The sequence below is a fragment of the Trachypithecus francoisi genome, unplaced genomic scaffold, assembly GCF_009764315.1.
Source record: "Trachypithecus francoisi isolate TF-2019V2 unplaced genomic scaffold, Tfra_2.0 Lachesis_group2, whole genome shotgun sequence".
NCBI lineage: Eukaryota > Metazoa > Chordata > Mammalia > Primates > Cercopithecidae > Trachypithecus > Trachypithecus francoisi.
Window position 1 is genome coordinate 13,890,239 of NW_022681465.1, and position 22,539 is coordinate 13,912,777.

Here is a 22,539-nt window from a genome sequence, read left to right on the forward strand (position 1 = left end):
AAGCAGAGTAGGCTTCTGGGGGCAAGACTTACTCTGAGCTATAAGATCGGGGAGGATTGGGCCAGGAAGAGGATAGGGTGTAAGACACTGGCTAGGAAAGGAGAATAGCAATGTCTAAGTCTTTCTGAGAAAAAAAAAAAATTACCATGTTCCAAACTGTGCTACACTGTCTGCCACAGAAGATCTGTAAGGTGTTAATGTGTCCTCCTGGAAGACAGCCAAGGAATTCTGGGAAATACTACACACAAAAGGCCACTTTTGGAGACCTAATGGACATGCCTAATGGGCATGTTAAAGGCTCTGAAAAGTCATCCAGCAAAGAAACCTGTCCAACTGCTCCTCCTGGATTTTTCAGACATATTTGAGCCCTTCTTTGCAACATACCTGTACACATTCCAGAAAATCGCGTTTTGTGGAATATACTACCTTACATATATTTTAGACTATTATATCTCTTTTTAATGAAAATTGTGTTATTTTAAATATTTCCCATTTATCCTGTTGTTCAGCACTGTACCCTATCCAAATCTCTACATCTTTCAAATCAAGCTCTCAAAATATACTAACCTATTTATATAAAAAGCTGAATAGCTCTAAAGATACTTTAAATACTAATGTCCAAAAATACAAATAAATGAAAATATGTGGTTAATCTCTGGGGATAAAATTAAATAGTGAATATTTATAGTTTCCAGGAAATTACTGAATTCACATGCTTTGGAACAATTCCTTATGAAACAGCTTAAGAATAACACTCCCCATTTCATTATTTATATCTCCATATTTATAAGAAATTATACAACAGATGTTAGGAACTCAGCCTTTAGAATTCAGAGATAGTAATTATTCAGGCAGACTTACTGATCTTTGCAAAAGTGTTTTCTAAATATGTCTCAATATTCAGTGATGTCCAGGTCAGTGCAGCCAAGCCGGGTTGGAGAGCTTCATCCACTTTGGCCAAGTGAGGGACAATCACTTGCTCAATGGCAGAAGGGATCTTTGACTTCACTCTCTGATATTCGGCTAGCATCATCTGCAATGAAATTGGGGTTAAGTAATCAATGAATATCTCACTTCTAATGTCTGTTAATATCTCATATTTTATACAAAATGACTATTTTTATTTAGGGTCAAACTGTAGGGCTCTAATAGCCTGGCAGGTAGAGTAGCCAAAACAATAAAAAGAAAAGAAGACAAGGACTCTCTCCATAATTACAAATTCCTAACCCAAAAAAATACAACTGAAGATGAACAAGAATTTAAAACTAAGAGTGCCTTACCTCCTACACAGCCTAAAAAGGAAGAATATCTAAGACCAATAATTTTTCTAAACCATGCAGAGACACGGGAATGGCACCTTCCCCTGCTCATAACCAGCCTTGCTTGTTCCTCTTTGCACACTGGTACAACACGCGTGTTGCTCCTCTGGGAACCTCTTGCAGACCACACTCATCACCCAAAACATCTGGGTCACCAGAGGTCTACCTCAGCCCTTTGCTAGGATTATAGGCCAAATCTTGTTGCCAAGACCCAAAGCACACGGGGAACCAGTGTTGATTTCAACTAGTGTCACGGCTTTGAATTTCATCCAGATGCCAGAAACAAACACATTTACCTCTCCAGCCCAGATCTCACTCCTGAAAGTCTAGATTCACAAGTGGCAGCAGCCTCCCAAAGTTTCCACATCAATATGTAACAGATATTTCAAACTTAATAAGTCCCAAACTGAAAGTTTGTTCTTTTCCCAAAACCTCTTCCCAGCGCATCCTCCAACTCAGCTGATGGTGACTTTATCCTTCCAGTCCACAGGTCAAAAGCCAGAGTCATCCTTGATTCCTCTTTCACTCTCATGCACACAGGTAACTCATTAGGATACCTTGTTTGCTGTCTAAACTATATCTAGACTTATTGGGAGGGTGAGTGGAAGCAGGGAGACAATGGTAGACCATCCCAATAATTTAGGTAGGAGCCAATGATGGCAGTAACTGCAAATGTGGAAAGCAAGTCAGATTCTGCTTCCACTCATCCTCCCAATAAGTCTAGGTACAGTTTAGCAGCAAAAATGATCCTTTCAAAATGAGAATTCAGATCATGTTACTCCTCTGCTCACACGGTTACACAGCCTTCCATTTAATTCAGGGCCACAAACTTTTATACAAAGGACTTGGATAGGTGCTTGGTCTAAAAAGATCTACCCGATTTTGTCCCATTACTTCTCTGATCTCATCTCCAAACACTCTTTCCCTCTCTTACCTGCACTTGCCTGACTGTCTTCCTTTCTGATCCTGAGCCTCAGGGCCTTTGCACCTCCTTCAAATAATTACTCAAATTATACTTTCTCAATTATACCTGTCCTGACTACCTGTTTCAGATTATAAACCACCACCAAACCCACTCACACATTTTATCCCCCTTTTTTGTCCACAATAACTATCACTTTATTCCAATAGACTATATTAATTTGCCTACTTACAGTGTTCGTTTTCTGTCTTACCCAGTTAGACTATAAGTTCTACAAGGACAAGAATTTTGTCTGCTTTGTCCAGTGAGCCTGAACCAGTGCCTGGCACATAGGAGATAATAAATCAATATCTATCAAACTAATTAGTTGTTATCAGAAGGACTTTTCATCTGAAATGGAGATTCTCATCTTTCATTGAAATGTACATAATGTCGAACTGTGTATTATTTACAGAATGTCAAACTGTGTCAATATTTTGTTCATATGTGACCATGTCAATATTAATAATCATTAATTGTAAGAAACTAACGTTAATGTGCCTCATAAATACAGTTGGTATTAAGAACATCTATGTGCATGTTGGTATTACCTTGATAATAGATTAATGTTTACCAAACTGTTCTGCCTGGAGTACTAGACCAAAGAGATTCTGTAAGAAAAATGGCCCTTTGATAGATAAATTTTTTAAATGCTGCATACAATATCTCCCCTCTTGAGTGATCACAGCTAATATTAATGATTCTTAGAAACCTGCTTAAGGAAGTAAGAAGCCTTGCAAGGCTTTGAAAATTATGTTAAACTCAGTATTTCCCAAGTGGACCTCATAATCCTTTCCTCATATAATGTTTTTCCACAATTTCTATAAGATTCTTTCAATCTCCATAAAAGCCGCTTTAGAAAAGTCTAAATTTTCTGGTTCTATTAGCAGCTACTTACACATTTCCTAAAACTTGTATCCACTGCTTGTCTTTTTTCAATGTCCACCAGTTATTCTATCTGGAAGCAGTTCTCAGCATCTGCTTCTAGCAGGCACTCTACTTCCCACCTTTAACCCCAGAAGGTATTACTCAACTGCTTTGACAAAAGAGAAACCCAGGCTTAGAAGGTGAAGTCATTTACCCAAAGATAATGATTTGAATCCAGACTAAATTGGCTTCAGAACCTATATTTGTAACTATTAGCCTGTACTTGGTCTTTTCTTTCTAGTTAAACTGTCTTCCAAGGAATAGATGAAGAAACAAATTCTCAGTTACTTTGGCATATCCGCAGAGACCTGAAAGCTCTAGCAAACATTCAGCACAATAACTCTGCAACACTTCGGATGGTCCCCTAAACCTGCCAATAGATCTGCTTGGACCAGCTACTCATGTTGAGCGGGAACTTTTAACTCTCAGCCTCCAAGATAATAAATGTTAACCAGATGATAATTTACTCCCTTGAATTGTCATTTAAAACATTCTTTGATCCTCCTCCCTTCATGGGGTGGGGACCATATCCCCTTTCTTTGAATCTGGGTAGGTTTACAGTCCAACAGAGTACAACAGAGATGATGCTATGAGACACCTGAGGCTATTATAAAGACCATGTGGCTTCTTTATTGTTCACTGTAGTACTTGTTCTTGAAACCCTGAGCTGCCATATAAGAAATTCTACTAGCCAGAGGCCTCCATACTGGAAGGCCACGTATAGATGTGCCTGTTCACAGGAAAGAAACAGACACTAGAAGAGCCCTTCTTGGACCTTAAAGATTGAACATCTGCCAGCTGAATACCAATAAACAACCTTTGTCAACAATACATGGAACAGAAGAATCATCTAGCCAAGCCCCGCTCAAGTTGTTTACCCATAAAGTCATGATATGGTTATTGCAAACACTTCAATGTGCTTACAAGTGTTTGTTGCCTGAAACAGACAACCGAAACAACAACTCTGCAAATAAAGTTAAATTATCAGTAATTTCATAATCATATAATTATGGTTTCTTAGTAAAAATATGATTTTCTTTATGAATATGTAAATTGACTAAGTGAGTTTCCTAATGTGAAACAGTCTAAAAGGATATCTCCCAACATGCTGACTGGTATGTTATGAATCTACATTTGAGGAACATCTGTCTATTGCCAATACAACTTTTTAATATGACACGAAGTGGTGGGAAGACAGTGCACTACAGGTCTGGGTTCTGGTCTTACTTCTGCCACTTTCTAGCTATCAGACCTTTGCTAAATCTTTTAACTTCTCTCAGCCACAGTTTTTTCATCCATGAAATAAAATAATAGCATTCTGTCCTACTTACCTAACATGGTGGTAGAAAAGATCAAATGAGATAATGAGCACGAAGATGGTTTTAAATGTAAAATACAATGCAAGTGCATGGACTTAGTATTGTCATGTGATGTTAACCACTATGAAATTTTAACAACGGTTTCCATGTTGTCAGATTCCATGGCTGCATCTCTGATCTCACCTTTTTCATCCCCTGGGTAGCAGCATTTGTCACTGGTGACCAGTCCTTCTCTCTGTAGCCTTTTCATACCCTTGGCTTCCTTTGTTTGTTTTTTGTTTGTTTGTTTGTTTGTTTGTTTTTTGTTTGTTTCTTTGTTTTTTGAGACAGATCTCGCTCTGTCATCCAGGCTGGAGTGCAGTGACACAATCTCAGCTCACTGCAACCTCCGCCTCCTGATTCAAGAGATTCTCCTGCCTCAGCCTCCCAAGTAGCTGAAATTACAGGCACATGCCACCATGTTTGGCTAATTTTTGTATTTTTAATAGAGACGGAGTTTCACCATGTTGGCCAGGCTGGTCTCGAACATCTGACCTCAGGTGATCTGCCGGTCTCAGCCTCTCAAAATGCTGGGATTACAGGCGTGAGCCACCGCGCCCTGCCACCCTTGGTTTCCTTGACACTTGGTTTATTCTCAGCTCAAAGGTCAATCCTCTGTTTTATGTGCACATCTGTCTTCTCTTTCAGATCTGTTAATATTGGAACAACCCAATGGTTGGTCCAGTGGCCCTCCATTCTTCTCTGTCTGTATTCTCTCCCCTAAGAGATCTCATCTAGGACAATGACACTAAATAAAAATGATATTCTGATAACTCTCAGAAGTATGCCTCTAACTTTGGCTTCTCCACTGAACTCTAGACTTACATATCCAACTGCATGGACAACATTGCCACTTGGCTGTCTAGAAACTATCTTGTACTCAATTGGGAACTAGTGATTCCCTCCTGCTGCCCCAAATACATAGTTCTGGTTCTTGCCATCTCCATAAGTTGAACTTACAGCCAGGGCCCCTGCATGGTATTGTGCAAGTTATAAAGAACACAACCTACACAGCACTCTATGGCACTCCTACTTTAATTCATTGAATTGCTCACACCAAAAGCACAGGAATTATTTCCAAGTTCTTTCCTAACCCGACTGTTGACATAACTCTAAATTCTCCAAACAACTCTGCTGTCATCCTAGTTCAAGCTCTCATCTTCATCCAGGGCCAGTGTAACACTTCACAAACTGGCTTCCCACTGATACCTTTGTTCCCCTTAACATCCATTTTCCACCCAGCAGTAAAAATAACTTTTATGATAAAAACAGATTGTGCCTTTTTCAGTGGCTCAAAATCCTCCAATGGTTTCCTGGTGCACTCAAAATAAAACCCAAGCTTCTCAACTTGGCCTGCGAGACCTGAAACGGCCTGGCTCCAGCCAACTCTGCAGCCGCACCCCATGGCACTGTCCCCTCAGTCACTCCATTCATCCTGGCCATTTTCTGCTCCTTGAATATGACACATTGCCATATTTTTTTATAATACATTCCAGAGCTAGCCAAGAAAGGGGGAAAAAAATAAAAGTAGTATACCTTCATGTTACTGAAGTTCCTTTTGTATCTATCTCGTTTCTGGAAGAGGGAAGCTGCCAATGGAGAGACTTCCAGACCCATCTGGGCCATGCACTCTGTTTCTCTAAATAAGATTAATATCTGAGGGTCAAAGTTTACAAACAATTCCCCTGTGCCTGGGGCCTTCACCAACAATGAAGCCTCAAGACCTACATGAATTTCTTCAATCTGTGGGAAGAAACCAACATCACTACTATTAGAAAGTTCAGTTCATACAGAGTATCTGGCTCAGCCATATCTGGGAATAAGGATCATTAAGTGTTGTTCCATGGATTTGAGTTTCCTAAATTAAGGGCAGTAAGATCACTCACTCTTCTCCTAAATCCAGTCTCATAAAATAGCCTTCAAGTTCTTGGTGGTGATGTTGGGCAGTCAATTCAATAAAACCTTTCAATGACTCTCACACTGATAAATAAGTGGACACTGCAACAGTAGTGACATCTCAAAAGCCATTTAGCTACTTGATACCTTCATGCCTACTCTATTATTCTTCCTAATAAAAGTTTCATAAAATCTCCTAAACTCAGTTTTTACTTATCTAGAAAAACAATGAACACAGCTATGGAGCCATCGCATCCTGACAACCTACAAAGAAATACAGGTATTGGTAGGATATGCTATGATTAACCAGTTGTACAACCAAAGAAAATGTGAGACTTTGTTTAACAGATGTACTGGTGTTTACTGACACATTTAGGATCTGAATGAATTTTAAAAAGGAAGATATCCTAATAGATTGGGCATAGCAACCAATAGACAAGATCTCACTTTGCAGTTTGTCAATTAAATAAAAATGGGGTTCTGTTACCTGGCTTGTGATTTTTTTCAAACCTAATAATTATTTTTCTTTGTGGACATATTACACTCTGAATGCTTAGATTCAACCCATCTGCCTTACAAAATACCTACAAATCCAGCTTTCTACAGAAACAACACTGTCAAATGCTAGAGAAGGGGTTCCCATGGTTCCAACAACAGGAAGAGTATAAATTTAGGGACTCACTTGCCGAAGCCACGCCCTGTGGAAGAGGACCTCAAACTCCAGGAGGACCTTGGCCATCCTGTTGTAACTGCGAATTACAGGTTTGGCTTCTGCCGTGCTTAGCACAGTTGGATGCTGCTGGAAAAGCTGCATGGGCTGCTGAATCCTGTGAAAGAGCTGGCGGGCCCACAAAATCTTTCCAGCGATGGGAGGCTGGTTTCGAGCCAGAGGAGGGTCGTATTTCTGCTTTGTATACAGCTTTGAAATCATATCAATGTCAGCCCCATAGTTCTCAAGGATAAGTCGATATTTGTCATCAATACCAAGATTAGGTATATTCAACCTGATTTTTTTTTTAAAAAAGTTAAAAGCTTGAATGGAATAAAATAAGTAAAATACACAATAAAAATATCTAGTAATCTCATTTATTAATATTTATTTTTTTAAATGCTAATGGAAAAGAATGAGATATTTATGTGGAATATTAAAAGAGCAAAAATAAAACTCATCCATAAAATGTTGGCAAAACTACTAACTTGGGAAGACTTTTTTCAAATTATCTATATATTAGGAAATATTCTTATAGGCAGTCACAAGGTACTTCAAAGCTAAGAGTATTCTCTATTTGCAGAAATAAAATAAATCCTGAATCCTTAAAAGGATTAATCCTCTGAAAAACTTAAAAACTATGACCTTGTAACCCAAATTGCCAAGAGAGTTTTTCCTTTCCATCAGAATATGAAATAATAATAGGAATAACAACAATAAAGGCTAAACTATCCCAATTTTAGAAAATAGACAATTTCTTGAAACTTTTACCTTTCAAATTTCTTCAACATTCTTAGAGCTTGATTTGTGTTTTGAATCTTCTCAAATGTAACATCCATGAACTTCTGCAACTCGTTCTAAAATAGAATAAAATCTGGTGATGAACAATAGAATTGGGAATTTACTGTTTAGCAACAAGATAAAAGAGCTTTCCATTCTCTGCAAACACATATAATATGGAACAAAATGTAACCAAAAAATTGAATGAGCTTAAAAGAAAAATAAATGCCCAGAAGCCAGAAACAAAGAGACTTGAAAGCCAGGGCAGCCATGGGAGTTGGCACCACGTCAGGTTCCATGGGTATTGGGCCAGACACAGAGCCTGAGGGGTGGCATTGGGGCCTTATCAGAATATGGGGAGAAGGGCTGTGGGGTCCTAACACTCTCAACAGATCCTGCAGAAAGCCAGGATCCTTGAAGTGCTGCCCAGTACATGCAAAGGGAATTGATTCACAAGTTGGGAAAGCTGCAAAGAGGCTTGACATCTGCCCAAACCCTTGGATAGTTGGGAAAAAAAATCACCCTACAATGGGGTTCCCATACTTTCTCATCACAACCACTCACTTCTACCACTGGAATGCCAAAGCACCCATAGACAGTGCACAAACAAATGGGCAGGGCACTGTTTGGATCTTGGACATAGTTTGCTGACCCCCGCCCTAGAGGAACTGAAATCCCACATGTGTGCCACACCTAGATAAGGGGTCCAGGTTTAAACTACACATGAAATGAAAGGGATATAACCCAAGACATTAACATAAAAGCTAGTCTGGGAAGGTGAAACCACTAGGACCACAGCAGAATTCAGGAAAAGCCACTCTATAGAAACGCTTTCAAAGCCCAGGGCCAAAAGATTCCTACAGGGAGAAATCAATAAATACATGACTTCTAAAGAAGCTCACAAAGTTTTTGAAAACCCCATGAGAAAATGATCTTTGAGAGAAAAGGAGCAGAATGCACAAACAGAATTAGTCACCAAGAACTACAAATGACAGAGCAGTCTAAAGGAGACTATGAAATAAGTATATTTAAAGTGACTAAAAAGTAAAGAAGAAACAGAAACCATAAAAAGAACAGAACAGAATAAAATAAGAGCACTCAGATTTTTAAAAACAAAATTTAGACATATAAAGGGGAACATAATTACAATTCAAAATACAATAGATGCAAATTATAAACACCTGAAAAGAAAACTGATGAACTACAAGACTGTTTTCAAATAAAATACCCAAAGTATAGCTGAGAAATAAAGAAATGGAAAAATACAAAAAAAGACTTTAACAAACACGGAAGTTAGAAAAAGAAGGTGTAACATATGTCTATTGGAAATCTTGGAAGACGAACCTAAAGTATTTAAAAAGATAAAGGCTGAGTATCTTCCACAATTAAAAAAAGACTTAGTTCTCAAATGGAGGAAGCACATTAAATTCTGAACAAGAGAAATATGTTTTAATCACACCTAAAACTCACATAAAGATGCCAAAGGTAAAGAGAAAAACAATTTTAAAAGAAAATAATATTAATACTAAAAGAGAAAAATATTAAAATCACAAAAGGGAGAAATCAAATTATCTATAAAGCAATAACTATTTGATAACAAATACCTTGTTGAGAACAATAGCTGACAAAAATCAATGAAAAAAGATCTTCTAAGGGCTGAAAGAAAATAACACCCAAACTAAAATCACATATAAAATGAGAATAAAGTTCAAGATTGAGGGAAACTTTATAGGCATTTGGGTGTAAAGACTGGAAGAGTTTACCACTAACAGACTCTTGTTAAAACTAAAGGATATACTTCTTTAAGAACAATAATGAACCCAAAAAGAGGGAGAGATACAATTAGATTACTAATGAAATGTAAGAATAAGCCAAGCAATCTGTAAACATGTTGCTAAATTTAATTAGCTATTAGTAACAACAAGTTTGAAAAGTTGAGCAGCAAAAGTAAAACTAAAATTCAAGACAACCATAGCATGATTGAGAGGTAGGCTGATAAAACAATTAAACTTTTTAAAGTCAGGTATATATGCTAAAACAACTAAAAATATAAATACAACATTAAAAATATAAATAGAAATACAAATAGAAGAGGAATAAATAACAAAATGTAATCAACAAAATATAAAAAGAAAGAAGTCAAAGAAAAAAACTCACCTCATTGAAAATTCAAAATAGATTGTAGAAGTAATTCTAACTATACTAGAAACAACACTCAATGTAAATGGCTTAAACTTGCAATTAAAGGAAAGGGTCTCAGCTATTTTTTATATATACATATATAAATTATATAGAGAGATATGGATTATATATGGGTATGATATATAAAAATTATAGATATATGTATTATAGATACATGGATTTTATATATATGGGGATTATATATGTGCATGTGTTGAATTATATATAAGGATACTATATATAAATTATAGACATATGGATTTTATATATATGGATTCTATGTATGTGGATTGCGTGTGTGTGTATTATATGTATATAATCCAACCACTGCTCTTTTAAAGAGACATGTTTAAAATATAATAATTAAGAAACAGTAGGCCAGGTACAGTGGCTCATGCCTTTAATCCCAGAACATTGGGAGGCCAAGGTGGGCAGATCCCTTGACCCCAGAAGTTTGAAACCAGCCTGGGCAACATGGCAAAACCCTGACTCTACAAAAAATACAAAAACTAGCTGGGCATGGTGGCGTGCACCTGTAGTCTCAACTACTCAGGAGGCTGAGGTGGGATGATCATTTGAGCCCAGCAGATTGGGGCTGCTGTGAGCCAAGATCACACCACTGTGCTCCAGCCTGGGTGACAGAGCAAGACCCTGTTTCAAAAAAAACAGAAAATGAAAGAAAAAAAGAAATAGTAGGAAGTAAAAAAGCAGAAAAAATGTTTATTTCAGGTAAATAATAACCAAAAAAAAGTTGAAGTAGCCACATAAATAATTCACAAAATTGATTGTAAGACAAAGAGCCTCACTGAAGATAAATATGGTCATAATTTAGTGTTAATGGGAACAATTTCTGTGGCAGATATGCCAATTTCGAGTCAGTGTTTAACCAATTGAGTCAGGCGGTTGAATCAAAATATATGCACAGATTCTTAGAAACCCATGGATCAAGCATGCTATCATTTGAATGTCCTCTCCAAACTCCTGCTAAAATTTAATTGCCATCATGATGATATTAAGAGGTGGCACTGCTAAGAGGTTATTAGGCCCTGAGGGCTCTGCTCCCATTGGTGGATTAATGTTATCACAGGAGTGGGTTGTTATAAAAACGAGCTCAACCCTCTCTTGCTTTCTCCGGCTCTCTTGCTCTTCACCCTTCTGCCATGCAGCAAGAAGGCCCTCACCAGATGCAGCCTCCTCAACTTTGGACTTCTCAGTCTCCCGAACTGTAAGAAATAAATTTCTTTTCTTTATAAATCACCCAGTCTGCAGTTCTGTTATAGCAACACAAAAAGAACTCAGACAAAGAAGATCAAAAGATATTCAGTATACCACTACAAATATTAGAATGGTCAAAATCCAGTACACTGAAAACACCAAATGCTGGTGAAGATGTGGAGCAACAAGAACCCTACTCTAACTCATTGCCAGTGGGAATGCACAATGGTATGGCCATGTTGGAAGACAGTTTGGTGGTTTCTCACAAAACTAAAAATGCTCATACTACATGATCCCACAATCATACTTCTTGGTACTCACCCAAAGAAGTTAAAAACTTATATCCACACAAAAATCTACACACCAATGTTTATAGCAGCTTTATTCATAGTTGTCAAACCTTGGAAGCAACCAAGATGTCTTTCAGTGTGTGACTGGATAAACTGTGGTACATCACAACTGAATAATGGAATATTATTCCATGCTAAAAAGAAATGAGCTATCCAGCCATGAAAAGGCATGAAGAAAATACAAACACATATTACTAACTTAAAGAAGCCAATCTAAAAGGGCATATTCTGTATGCTTCTGACTAGATGGAAAAGACAAAACTACACAGACAGTAAAAAGATAGTAGTTGCTGGGAGAGGGAAGGATGAATAGGTGGAGCACAGGGGACTTTTCGGGTAGGAAAACATTTTGCATGATATTATCACGGTAGATGCACATCCTTATATATTTGTCCAGACCCATAGAATGTATAACACCAAGAGTGAGCCCTAATGTAAACTGTGGACTTTAGATGATAATGATGTGTCAATTTAGGTTCATCAGTTGTAACAAATGAACCACCCTATTGGGGGATGTTCATAATGGGGGAGTCTATGCATTCTGGGGGAGTGTAGGGGGAATATAGGAAATCTCTGTACTTCCTCTCAATTTTGCTGTGAATCTAAAACTTCTCTTTAAAAAGTCATTTTTTAAAAATATTTAATGAGGACCTAAAATATTTGAATAACCCAATTAAAAGTGTGATATAGTGACATCAGAAGACCCCAAATCCTGACAGAAAACACTACTCTTTTCAAGTACACATGGAACATCTGCAAATCTTAACTACAAACTAGGCCATGGAGGACATCTCAGTAAATACCAAAATACTGACGTAAAGTATTCCACGTTCTCCCATCAAAATATAATAATCTAAGTCAAAATAAAATAAGAGCCAATAGAATATAATAAAAAGCTAAAAATGTTTTTAAATAATCCATGAGCAAAATAACAAATCATAATGAAAATGATGTGATACTTTAAACTCAACAACAACATATGTACTACATATTAAAATTTGTAAGACACAGCAATACTGACACTTTGTGGAAAAGATATAGACTTTCATGTACCTATTTTAAAAAGAAAAAGAAAAGACATTGAAATTAATGAGCTACACTGTCAGTTGAAGAAAGGTAAAAATAATAAATCCGAAGAAAGAAAAAATGTTTTAAAGCAAAATGTAACAAAATTAAAAACAAGGAAACAAGAGACAAGATTAACATCTCCGACCGGCGGAGCAAGATGGCCGAATAGGAACAGCTCCAGTCTCCAACTCCCAGCGCGAGCGACACAGAAGACCGGTGATTTCTGCATTTTCAACTGAGGTACTGGGGTCATCTCTCTAGGGAGTGCCAGACAATCGGTGCTGGTCAGCTGCTGCAGCCTGACCAGCGTGAGCTGAGGCAGGGCGAGGCATCGCCTCACCTGGAAGCGCAAGGGGGAAGGGAATCCCTTTTCCTAGCCAGGGGAACTGAGACACACAACACCTGGAAAATCGGGTAACTCCCACCCCAATACTGCGCTTTAAGGAAACAGGCACACCAGGAGAATATATCCCACACCTGGCCGGGAGGGTCCCAGGCCCACGGAGCCTCCCTCACTGCTAACACAGCAGTCTGCGGCGATCTATCCGCAAGGCAGCAGCGAGGCTGGGGGAGGGGCGCCCGCCATTGCTGAGGCTTAAGTAGGTAAACAAAGCTGCTGGGAAGCTCAAACTGGGTGGAGCTCACAGTAGCTCAAGGAAGCCTGCCTGTCTCTGTAGACTCTACCTCTGCGGACAGCGCACAGCTGCAGTCCATTAGGGGAAAGAGCGGGGCCCGTGCAGACGCGAACGACTCTGTCTGACAGCTTTGGGGAGAGCCGTGGATCTCCTAACGAGGAGGCTGAGATCCCAGAACGGACAGACTGCCTGCTCAGGTGGGTCCCTGACCCCTGAGTAGCCTAGCTGGGAGACATCCCCCACTAGGGGCAGTCTGACACCCCACACCTCACAGGGTGGCGTCACCCCTGAGAGGAAACTTCCAAAGAAAGAATCAGACAGGTACACTCGCTGTTCAGCAATATTCTATCTTCGGCAACCTCTGCTGCTGATACCCAGGCAAACAGGGTCTGGAGTGGACCTCAAGCAATCTCCAACAGACCAACAGACAGTCCTTCTGACTGTCAGATGGAAAACTATCAAACAGGAAGGACACCTATACCAAAACCCCATCAGTACGTCACCATCATCAAAGACCAGAGACAGATAAAACCACAAAGATGGGGAAGAAGCAGGGCAGAAAAGCTGGAAATTCAAAAAATAAGAGCGCATCTCCCCCTGCAAAGGAGCGCAGCCCATCGCCAGCAACGGATCAAAGCTGGTCAGAGAATGACTTTGACGAGATGAGAGAAGAAGGCTTCAGTCCATCAAACCTCTCAGAGCTAAAGGAGGAATTACGTACCCAGCGCAAAGAAACTAAAAATCTTGAAAAAAGAGTGGAAGAATTGACAGCTAGACTAATTAATGCAGAGAAGATCATAAACGAAATGACAGAGATGAAAACCATGACACGAGAAATATGTGACAAATGCACAAGCTTCAGTAACCGACTCGATCAACTGGAAGAAAGAGTATCAGCGATTGAGGATCAAATGAATGAAATGAAGCGAGAAGAGAAACCAAAAGAAAAAAGAAGAAAAAGAAATGAACAAAGCCTGCAAGAAGTATGGGATTATGTAAAAGACCAAATCTACGTCTGATTGGGGTGCCTGAAAGTGAGGGGAAAATGGAACCAAGTTGGAAAAACTCTTCAGGATATCATCCAGAGAACTTCCCCAACCTAGTAGGGCAGGCAACATTCAAATTCAGGAAATACAGAGAACGCCACAAAGATACTCCTCCAGAAGAGCAACTCCAAGACACATAATTGCCAGATTCACCAAAGTTGAAATGAAGGAAAAAATCTTAAGGGCAGCCAGAGAGAAAGGTCGGGTTACCCACAAAGGGAAGCCCATCAGAATAACAGCAGACCTCTCGGCAGAAACTCTACAAGCCAGAAGAGAGTGGGGGCCAATATTCAACATTCTTAAAGAAAAGAATTTTCAACCCAGAATTTCATATCCAGCCAAACTAAGCTTCATCAGTGAAGGAAAAAAAAATCCTTTACAGATAAGCAAATGCTTAGAGATTTTGTCACCACCAGGCCTGCCTTACAAGAGACCCTGAAGGAAGCCCTAAACATGGAAAGGAACAACCGGTACCAGCCATTGCAAAAACATGCCAAAATGTAAAGACCATCGAGGCTAGGAAGAAACTGCACCAACTAACGAGCAAAATAACCAGTTAATATCATAATGACAGGATCAAGTTCACACATAACAATATTACCTTAAATGTCAATGGACTAAATGCTCCAATTAAAAGACACAGACTGGCAAACTGGATAAAGAGTCAAGACCCATCAGTCTGCTGTATTCAGGAGACCCATCTCACATGCAGAGACATACATAGGCTCAAAATAAAGGGATGGAGGAAGATCTACCAAGCAAATGGAGAACAAAAAAAAGCAGGGGTTGCAATCCTAGTCTCTGATAAAACAGACTTTAAACCAGCAAAGATCAAAAGAGACAAAGAAGGCCATTACATCATGGTAAGGGATCAATTCAACAGGAAGAGCTAACTCTCCTAAATATATATGCACCCAATACAGGAGCACCCAGATTCATAAAGCAAGTCCTTAGAGACCTACAAAGAGACTTAGACTCCCATACAATAATAATGGGAGATTTCAACACTCCACTGTCAACATTAGACAGATCAACGAGACAGAAAGTTAACAAGGATATCCAGGAATTGAACTCATCTCTGCACCAAGCGGACCTAATAGACATCTATAGAACTCTCCACCCCAAATCAACAGAATATACATTCTTCTCAGCACCACATCGCACTTATTCCAAAATTGACCACATAATTGGAAGTAAAGCACTCCTCAGCAAATGTACAAGAACACAAATTATAACAAACTGTCTCTCAGACCACAGTGCAATCAAACTAGAACTCAGGACTAAGAAACTCAATCCAAACCGCTCAACTACATGGAAACTGAACAACCTGCTCCTGAATGACTACTGGGTACATAACGAAATGAAAGCAGAAATAAAGATGTTCTTTGAAACCAATGAGAACAAAGATACAACATACCAGAATCTCTGGGACACATTTAAAGCAGTGTGTAGAGGGAAATTTATAGCACTAATGCCCACAAGAGAAAGCAGGAGAGATCTAAAATGACACTCTAACATCACAATTAAAAGAACTAGAGAGGCAAGAGCAAACACATTCAAAAGCTAGCAGAAGGCAAGAAATAACTAAGATCAGAGCAGAACTGAAGGAGATAGAGACACAAAAAACCCTCCAAAAAATCAATGAATCCAGGAGTTGGTTTTTTGAAAGATAAACAAAATTGACAGACCGCTAGCAAGACTAATAAAGAAGAAAAGAGAGAGGAATCAAATAGACGCAATAAAAAATGATAAAGGGGATATCACCACCGACCCCACAGAAATACAAACAACCATCAGAGAATACTATAAATGCCTCTACAAAAATCAACTAGAAAATCTAGAAGAAAGGAAATTCCTGGACACTTACACTCTCCCAAGACTAAACCAGGAAGAAGTTGAATCCTTGAATAGACCAATAGCAGGCTCTGAAATTGAGGCAACAATTAATAGCCTACCCACCAAAAAAGTCCAGGACCAGATGGATTCACAGCTGAATTCTACCAGAGGTACAAGGAGGAGCTGGTACCATTCCTTCTGAAACTATTTCAATCAATAGAAAAAGAGGGAATCCTCCCTAACTCTTTTTATGAGGCCAACATCATCCTGATACCAAAGCCTGGCAGAGACACAACAAAAAAAGAGAATTTCAGACCAATATCCCTGATGAACATCGATGCAAAAATCCTCAATAAAATACTGGCAAACCGGATGCAGCAGCACATCAAAAAGCTTATCCACCATGATCAAGTGGGCTTCATCCCTGGGATGCAAGGCTGGTTCAACATTCGCAAATCAATAAACGTAATCCAGCATATAAACAGAACCAAAGACAAGAACCACATAATTATCTCAATAGATGCAGAAAAGGCTTTTGACAAAATTCAACAGCCTTTATGCTAAAAACGCTCAATAAATTGGGTATTGATGGAACGTACCTCAAAAATAAAAATAAGACCGACAAACCACAGCTAATATCATACTGAATGGGCACAAACTGGAAAAATTCCCTTTGAAAACTGGCACAAGACAGGGATGCCCTCTCTCACCACTCCTATTCAACATAGTGTTGGAAGTTCTGGCTAGGGCAATCAGGCAAGAGAAAGAAATCAAGGGTATCCAGTTAGGAAAAGAAGAAGTCAAATTGTCCCTGTTTGCAGATGACATGATTGTATATTTAGAAAACCCCATTGTCTCAGCCCAAAATCTCCTTAAGCTGATAAGCAACTTCAGCAAAGTCTCAGGATACAAAATAATGTGCAAAAATCACAAGCATTCTTATACACCAGTAACAGACAAGCAGAGAGCCAAATCAGGAATGAACTTCCATTCACAATTGCTTCAAAGAGAATCAAATACCTAGGAATCCAGCTTACAAGGGATGTAAAGGACCTCTTCAAGGAGAACTACAAACCACTGCTCAGTGAAATCAAAGAGGACACAAACAAATGGAAGAACATACCATGCTCATGGATAGGAAGAATCAATATCGTGAAAATGGCCATACTGCCCAAGGTGATTTATAGATTCAATGCCATCCCCATCAAGCTACCAATGACTTTCTTCACAGAATTGGAAAAAACGGCTTTAAAGTTCATATGGAACCAAAAAAGAGCCCGCATTGCCAAGACAATCCTAAGTCAAAAGGACAAAGCTGGAGGCGTCACGCTACCTGACTTCAAACTATACTACAAGGCTACAGTAACCAAAACAGCATGGTACTGGTACCACAACAGAGATATAGACCAATGGAACAGAACAGAGTCCTCAGAAATAATACCACACATCTACAGCCATCTGATCTTTGACAAACCTGAGAGAAACAAGAAATGGGGAAAGGATTTAATAAATGGTGCTGGGAAAATTGGCTAGCCATAAGTAGAAAGCTGAAACTGGATCCTTTCCTTACCCCTTATATGAAAATTAATTCAAGATGGATTAGAGACTTAAATGTTAGACCTAATACCATAAAAACCCTAGAAGAAAATCTAGGTAGTACCATTCAGGACATAGGCATGGGCAAGGACTTCATGTCTAAAACACCAAAAGCAACGGCAGCAAAAGCAAAAATTGACACATGGGATCTAATTAAACTAAAGAGCTTTTGCACAGCTAAAGAACTACCATCAGAGTGAACAGGCAACCTACAGAATGGGAAAAAATTTTTGCAACCTACTCATCTGACAAAGGGCTAATATCCAGAATCTACAAAGAACTCAAACAAATATACAAGAAAAAAACAAACAACCCCATCAAAAAGTGGGCAAAGGATATGAACAGACATTTCTCAAAAGAAGACATCCATACAGCCAACAGACACATGAAAAAATGCTCATCATCACTCGCCATCAGAGAAATGCAAATCAAAACCACAATGAGATACCATCTCACACCAGTTAGAATGGCAATCATTAAGAAGTCAGGAAACAACAGGTGTTGGAGAGGATGTGGAGAAATAGGAACACTTTTACACTGTTGGTGGGATTGTAAACTAGTTCAACCATTATGGAAAACAGTATGGCGATTCCTCAAGGATCTAGAACTAGATGTACCATATGACCCAGCCATCCCACTACTGGGTATATACCCAAAGGATTATAAATTACTCTACTACAAAGACACATGCACACGTATGTTTATTGCGGCACTATTCACAATAGCAAAGACTTGGAATCAACCCAAATGTCCATCTGTGACAGACTGGATTAAGAAAATGTGGCACATATACACCGTGGAATACTATGCAGCCATAAAAAAGGATGAGTTTGCGTCCTTTGTAGGGACATGGATGCAGCTGGAAACCATCATTCTTAGCAAACTATCACAAGAAGAGAAAACCAAACACCGCATGTTCTCACTCATAGGTGGAACTGAACAATGAGATCACTTGGACTCAGGAAGGGGACATCACACACTGGGGCCTATCATGGGGAGGGGGGAGGAGGGAGGGATTGCATTGGGGAGTTATACATGATAAACGTCATGCACATGTACCCTAGAACTTAAAGTATAATTAAAAAAATCTCCAAAGCTGCTCTTTGGGAAAAATAATAATACAGACTAACCTTTGGCAAAATTAAGCAAGAGCAGTGGGGTGAATGCAATTTCACACTGAAAGCATCTGTCAAATCAGAATCTAGCAGAACGAGGCCAGGCATGGTGGCTCACGACAGTAATCCCAGCACTTTGGGAGGCCAAGGCAGGTGGACCACTTGAGGTCAGGAGTTTGAGACCTGTCTGGCCAACATGGTGAAACCCCATCTCTACCAAAAATACAAAACTTAGCTGGGTGTGGTGGAGCATGCCTGTATGGGTGGTGTTTAGGGATTCTTCTGAGAACGTCACACATCTTACACTATTATGTTACTGTGACCCTCCCCCCCAAAAAAATTGCACCAAAAAACTAAGCACAATTTATTCTTCGTGTATCCTAAGCTTTAGTGCAGAGCTATAATTAAAATATAAATTTAGTTAAATAAAACATAGAAAAATTATTTCCTTATTTTATATTTCATGCTTCAAGACAAAGTGAACAACTTTTTTTCAACTTACCAGTCAGAAGTTTTAATTAAGTCCTTGCAAACTTGAAGAGACATTAATTGATGTAGTATTAAAATGAGGAGACTAGTTTGATATACAATAAGAATTAGTACCGCGGGAGGCTGAGGCAGAAGAATGGCGTAAACCCGGGAGGCGGAGCTTGCAGTGAGCTGAGATCCGGCCACTGCACTCCAGCCTGGGTGACAGAGTGAGACTCCGTCTCAAAAAAAAAAAAAAAAAAAAAGAATTAGGACCTAAAGGGGTTTGATTTCAGTAATGTTAGGTCAGAAGTAATACAGTAAGACAACCAGTTGGCAGTATCCAGACCACCGCAGGAGACACGACCTGTGGAGGAGATGGAGCTATTGGCGGTGTGGGGAATGGGTAAGCTGCAAACCTGCCTGATACAGCAAAGCTCCAAAACAGAAAGATCTGGAAGCCTATTACAATACTTCCTTGCCCTCAATAGTTTCAGCTACTTCTACTGGAAGTATACGTATTTTTTAAGTGACATTATTTCTTCTGCTAAGTCCACATCCTAGGATGAAAAAATGTTCTTGCATTAAAAAACAGCACAGTTTGCCTACCTAAATAAACATCTACATTTTTTCACTACATAAAAAAAAAATCTCTATTTATAAATTACGAAAACTAGAGCATTTATAACCCTTCCACTGCCTCCCTCTCCTTCAGAAAACAGCAAATCTCTACTGAGCCCTAACAGTTTTTCCTGGTTTTCCTTGCCTTTCTACCCTATGGCTTCGCAAAGGCCTGGGCTGAACTCTCTGTCAACATGGAAGACCTAGACTTAATTTTCTTGTTCTGAGCCTTGGTCCCTCCTTACAGTTTGTGGGATCTGGGTTGTGGAATCTTCATATTCGTCTTCCCATTAGTTTTGGGGTCTCAGCTCCTACTCAGTTTTCTTTCAACTCAGCTTGCCACCTCAACACCCATCCTTTACTGAGTAGTGCCTTCTCCATCTGCTGGGATCAGCATGCTTCTACACTTTCAATAGCCCACTTGGTTCCGACACGCTGCCCTCTTTGACCTGTTAGTACCAGCATGAACCCTAAATCTGGAGAGGATTCCAGGCTGTGATCCCTTTGATAGGGGAGCCCTGGACACCACCCTGATCCAAATCACTCATGAAGTCTTACACTTGAGATGCCACTGTTGCTGAGTCTCTCTAAGACTCCAGGATGCACCACCGCCTTTACTCCACCCAGAGTCGTGGGAAGATATTTTTGCCCCAGTTTTATAAAGATGAGGGCTGAATTCACGAATGGGTGAGTATTTAAAGGAGAGATTGCAGAACAGTTAGTTAAAAGAAAGAGAACAAAGGAATAAAGAAGCATAAGTCAAAAAAACTCATTGGCAAACCAAAGACAGAAGTGAACAATTTCTGAGGTGGAAGACACGACAGATAATAGTGTTGAATTTCTTTTAAGAAGGCTGAGTAGAATGGGAACGAATAGAGTAGTCCCCTCTTATCTTCAGGAGTATGTTCCAAAACCCCCAGTGCGTGACTGAAACCAAACCCTATATATACTATGTTTTTGCCTGTACACACATACAAACATAATAATGTTTAATTTACAAAATAGGCAGAGTAAGAGATGAGCAACAATAACTAATAATAAAATAGCACAATTTTTAACAATATACTGTAATAAAAGTTATGTGAATGTGGCCTCTCTCTCTCTCTCAAAATATCTTATTGTGCTATACTCACCTATTTTCAGACCACAGTCGACCCTGGGTAGTTGAAACTATGGAAAATATAAACACAAAAAAATCTTTCTAGCATCAACCACAGCCTCCTCCTCTCTGAAGGCTTTCCTAACCCCAGCCAAGCAGAAGTATCAGATTATCTTTTCCTAGTTTCACATTATCAAATCCTATATAGCGTTTTGCAGGCCTGATCTCCCAATACATTTTTGTAGGCCTTGAGTTATGTCTCTTTATTTTTGAATCACTTTTTCACATAGTATCAGAGTAGTATTCTTTCATAACTAGCCACTTTGGCCCCATTTGCCCTTTTTTAAATGCTAAATTCATTACTCTGTTCTTATGTATGTGCTTATATTTTAATCATTTCACCATCTGCCTCCTTTCTATGAGCTGCGAAGGAATATCTACTTGATTTATTTCTATATTCATAACCTACAGCATAGAAGTGTAATACATAATTGCTGTATAGCAAATGCTTGTTTCATTGCAATAAATCTACATCTTCTTATTTACATATGGGATAAAACATGATCCCTGCATTTGAGGTGCTCACCATCTATGTTCACATATAAGCTACAGAAGTACAATGTAGTCAGACACTGCTGGGGAAACACAGGCGAACATCAGAATCTGCCATTATTCATCAATTTCCATCAAAAAGAGACCAAGATCCACTATCCTTATGTCTGAATCTGCCCCCAAAAGAATTCATTGCTTAAATTATTATAGGCACTCTTCCTTCCCATCAAATGAAGACTGCTGCATGCCACAATGGTTAAAAAAGTTGAATTCTAAAGCCAGATTGCCTGGGTTTCACCCCAACTCCACCCCTTGTTATGCCTGTGTTAGGCAAACCACTTCACCTCACAGGGAAGTTTCCCAGTTTCCCCCTCTGCAAAATGAGAGTAACAAGAGCACCCACTTGACAGCATTGTTATGATTATTAAATGAATTAGCACATACAAAGTGCTTAGAACAGTACCTGGCACATAGAATCAGCTAGCTTTGTTAGGACTCATTCTAACACTGAACTCACTCCTCCCAAGGTGTCTCCTTTTACTTTGAAGTGCACACATTTAATGCAAATCAGAAACCCTGGGAAAGAAGAAATACAGTGGCTATTTTCCTCTTATAGTCAGAAAGATAGACATTTGCACCTCACTGGGATGAGAAAATGTCCGCATATTCATTATGGTAGATACCTGTTGTGTGTCTTCCCATCTTACCCTCCCTGACTCCACCCTTTCCTGATAATAAACATTCCCAATGACCCAGTGGATCCCATCCTGCCTGTGTCCACCACAGGATCTCACAATTGAGAGGCCC

At 39.2% G+C, this 22,539-nt stretch overlaps 1 protein-coding gene across 1 annotated transcript in view; it reads right to left on the reverse strand.

The window, feature by feature from the left end:
- Nucleotides 1-22,539, reverse strand: part of DNAH5 (dynein axonemal heavy chain 5) — a 262,592-nt gene that overhangs the window by 203,095 nt on the left and 36,958 nt on the right. The window contains exons 13-16 of the mRNA XM_033178810.1: nt 7,942-8,027; nt 7,144-7,465; nt 6,102-6,308; nt 862-1,033 (exon numbers count right to left, since the gene is read on the reverse strand). Of these exons, the coding sequence (XP_033034701.1) occupies nt 862-1,033; nt 6,102-6,308; nt 7,144-7,465; nt 7,942-8,027 (787 nt within the window). The remainder of the gene's footprint in view (nt 1-861; nt 1,034-6,101; nt 6,309-7,143; nt 7,466-7,941; nt 8,028-22,539) is intronic.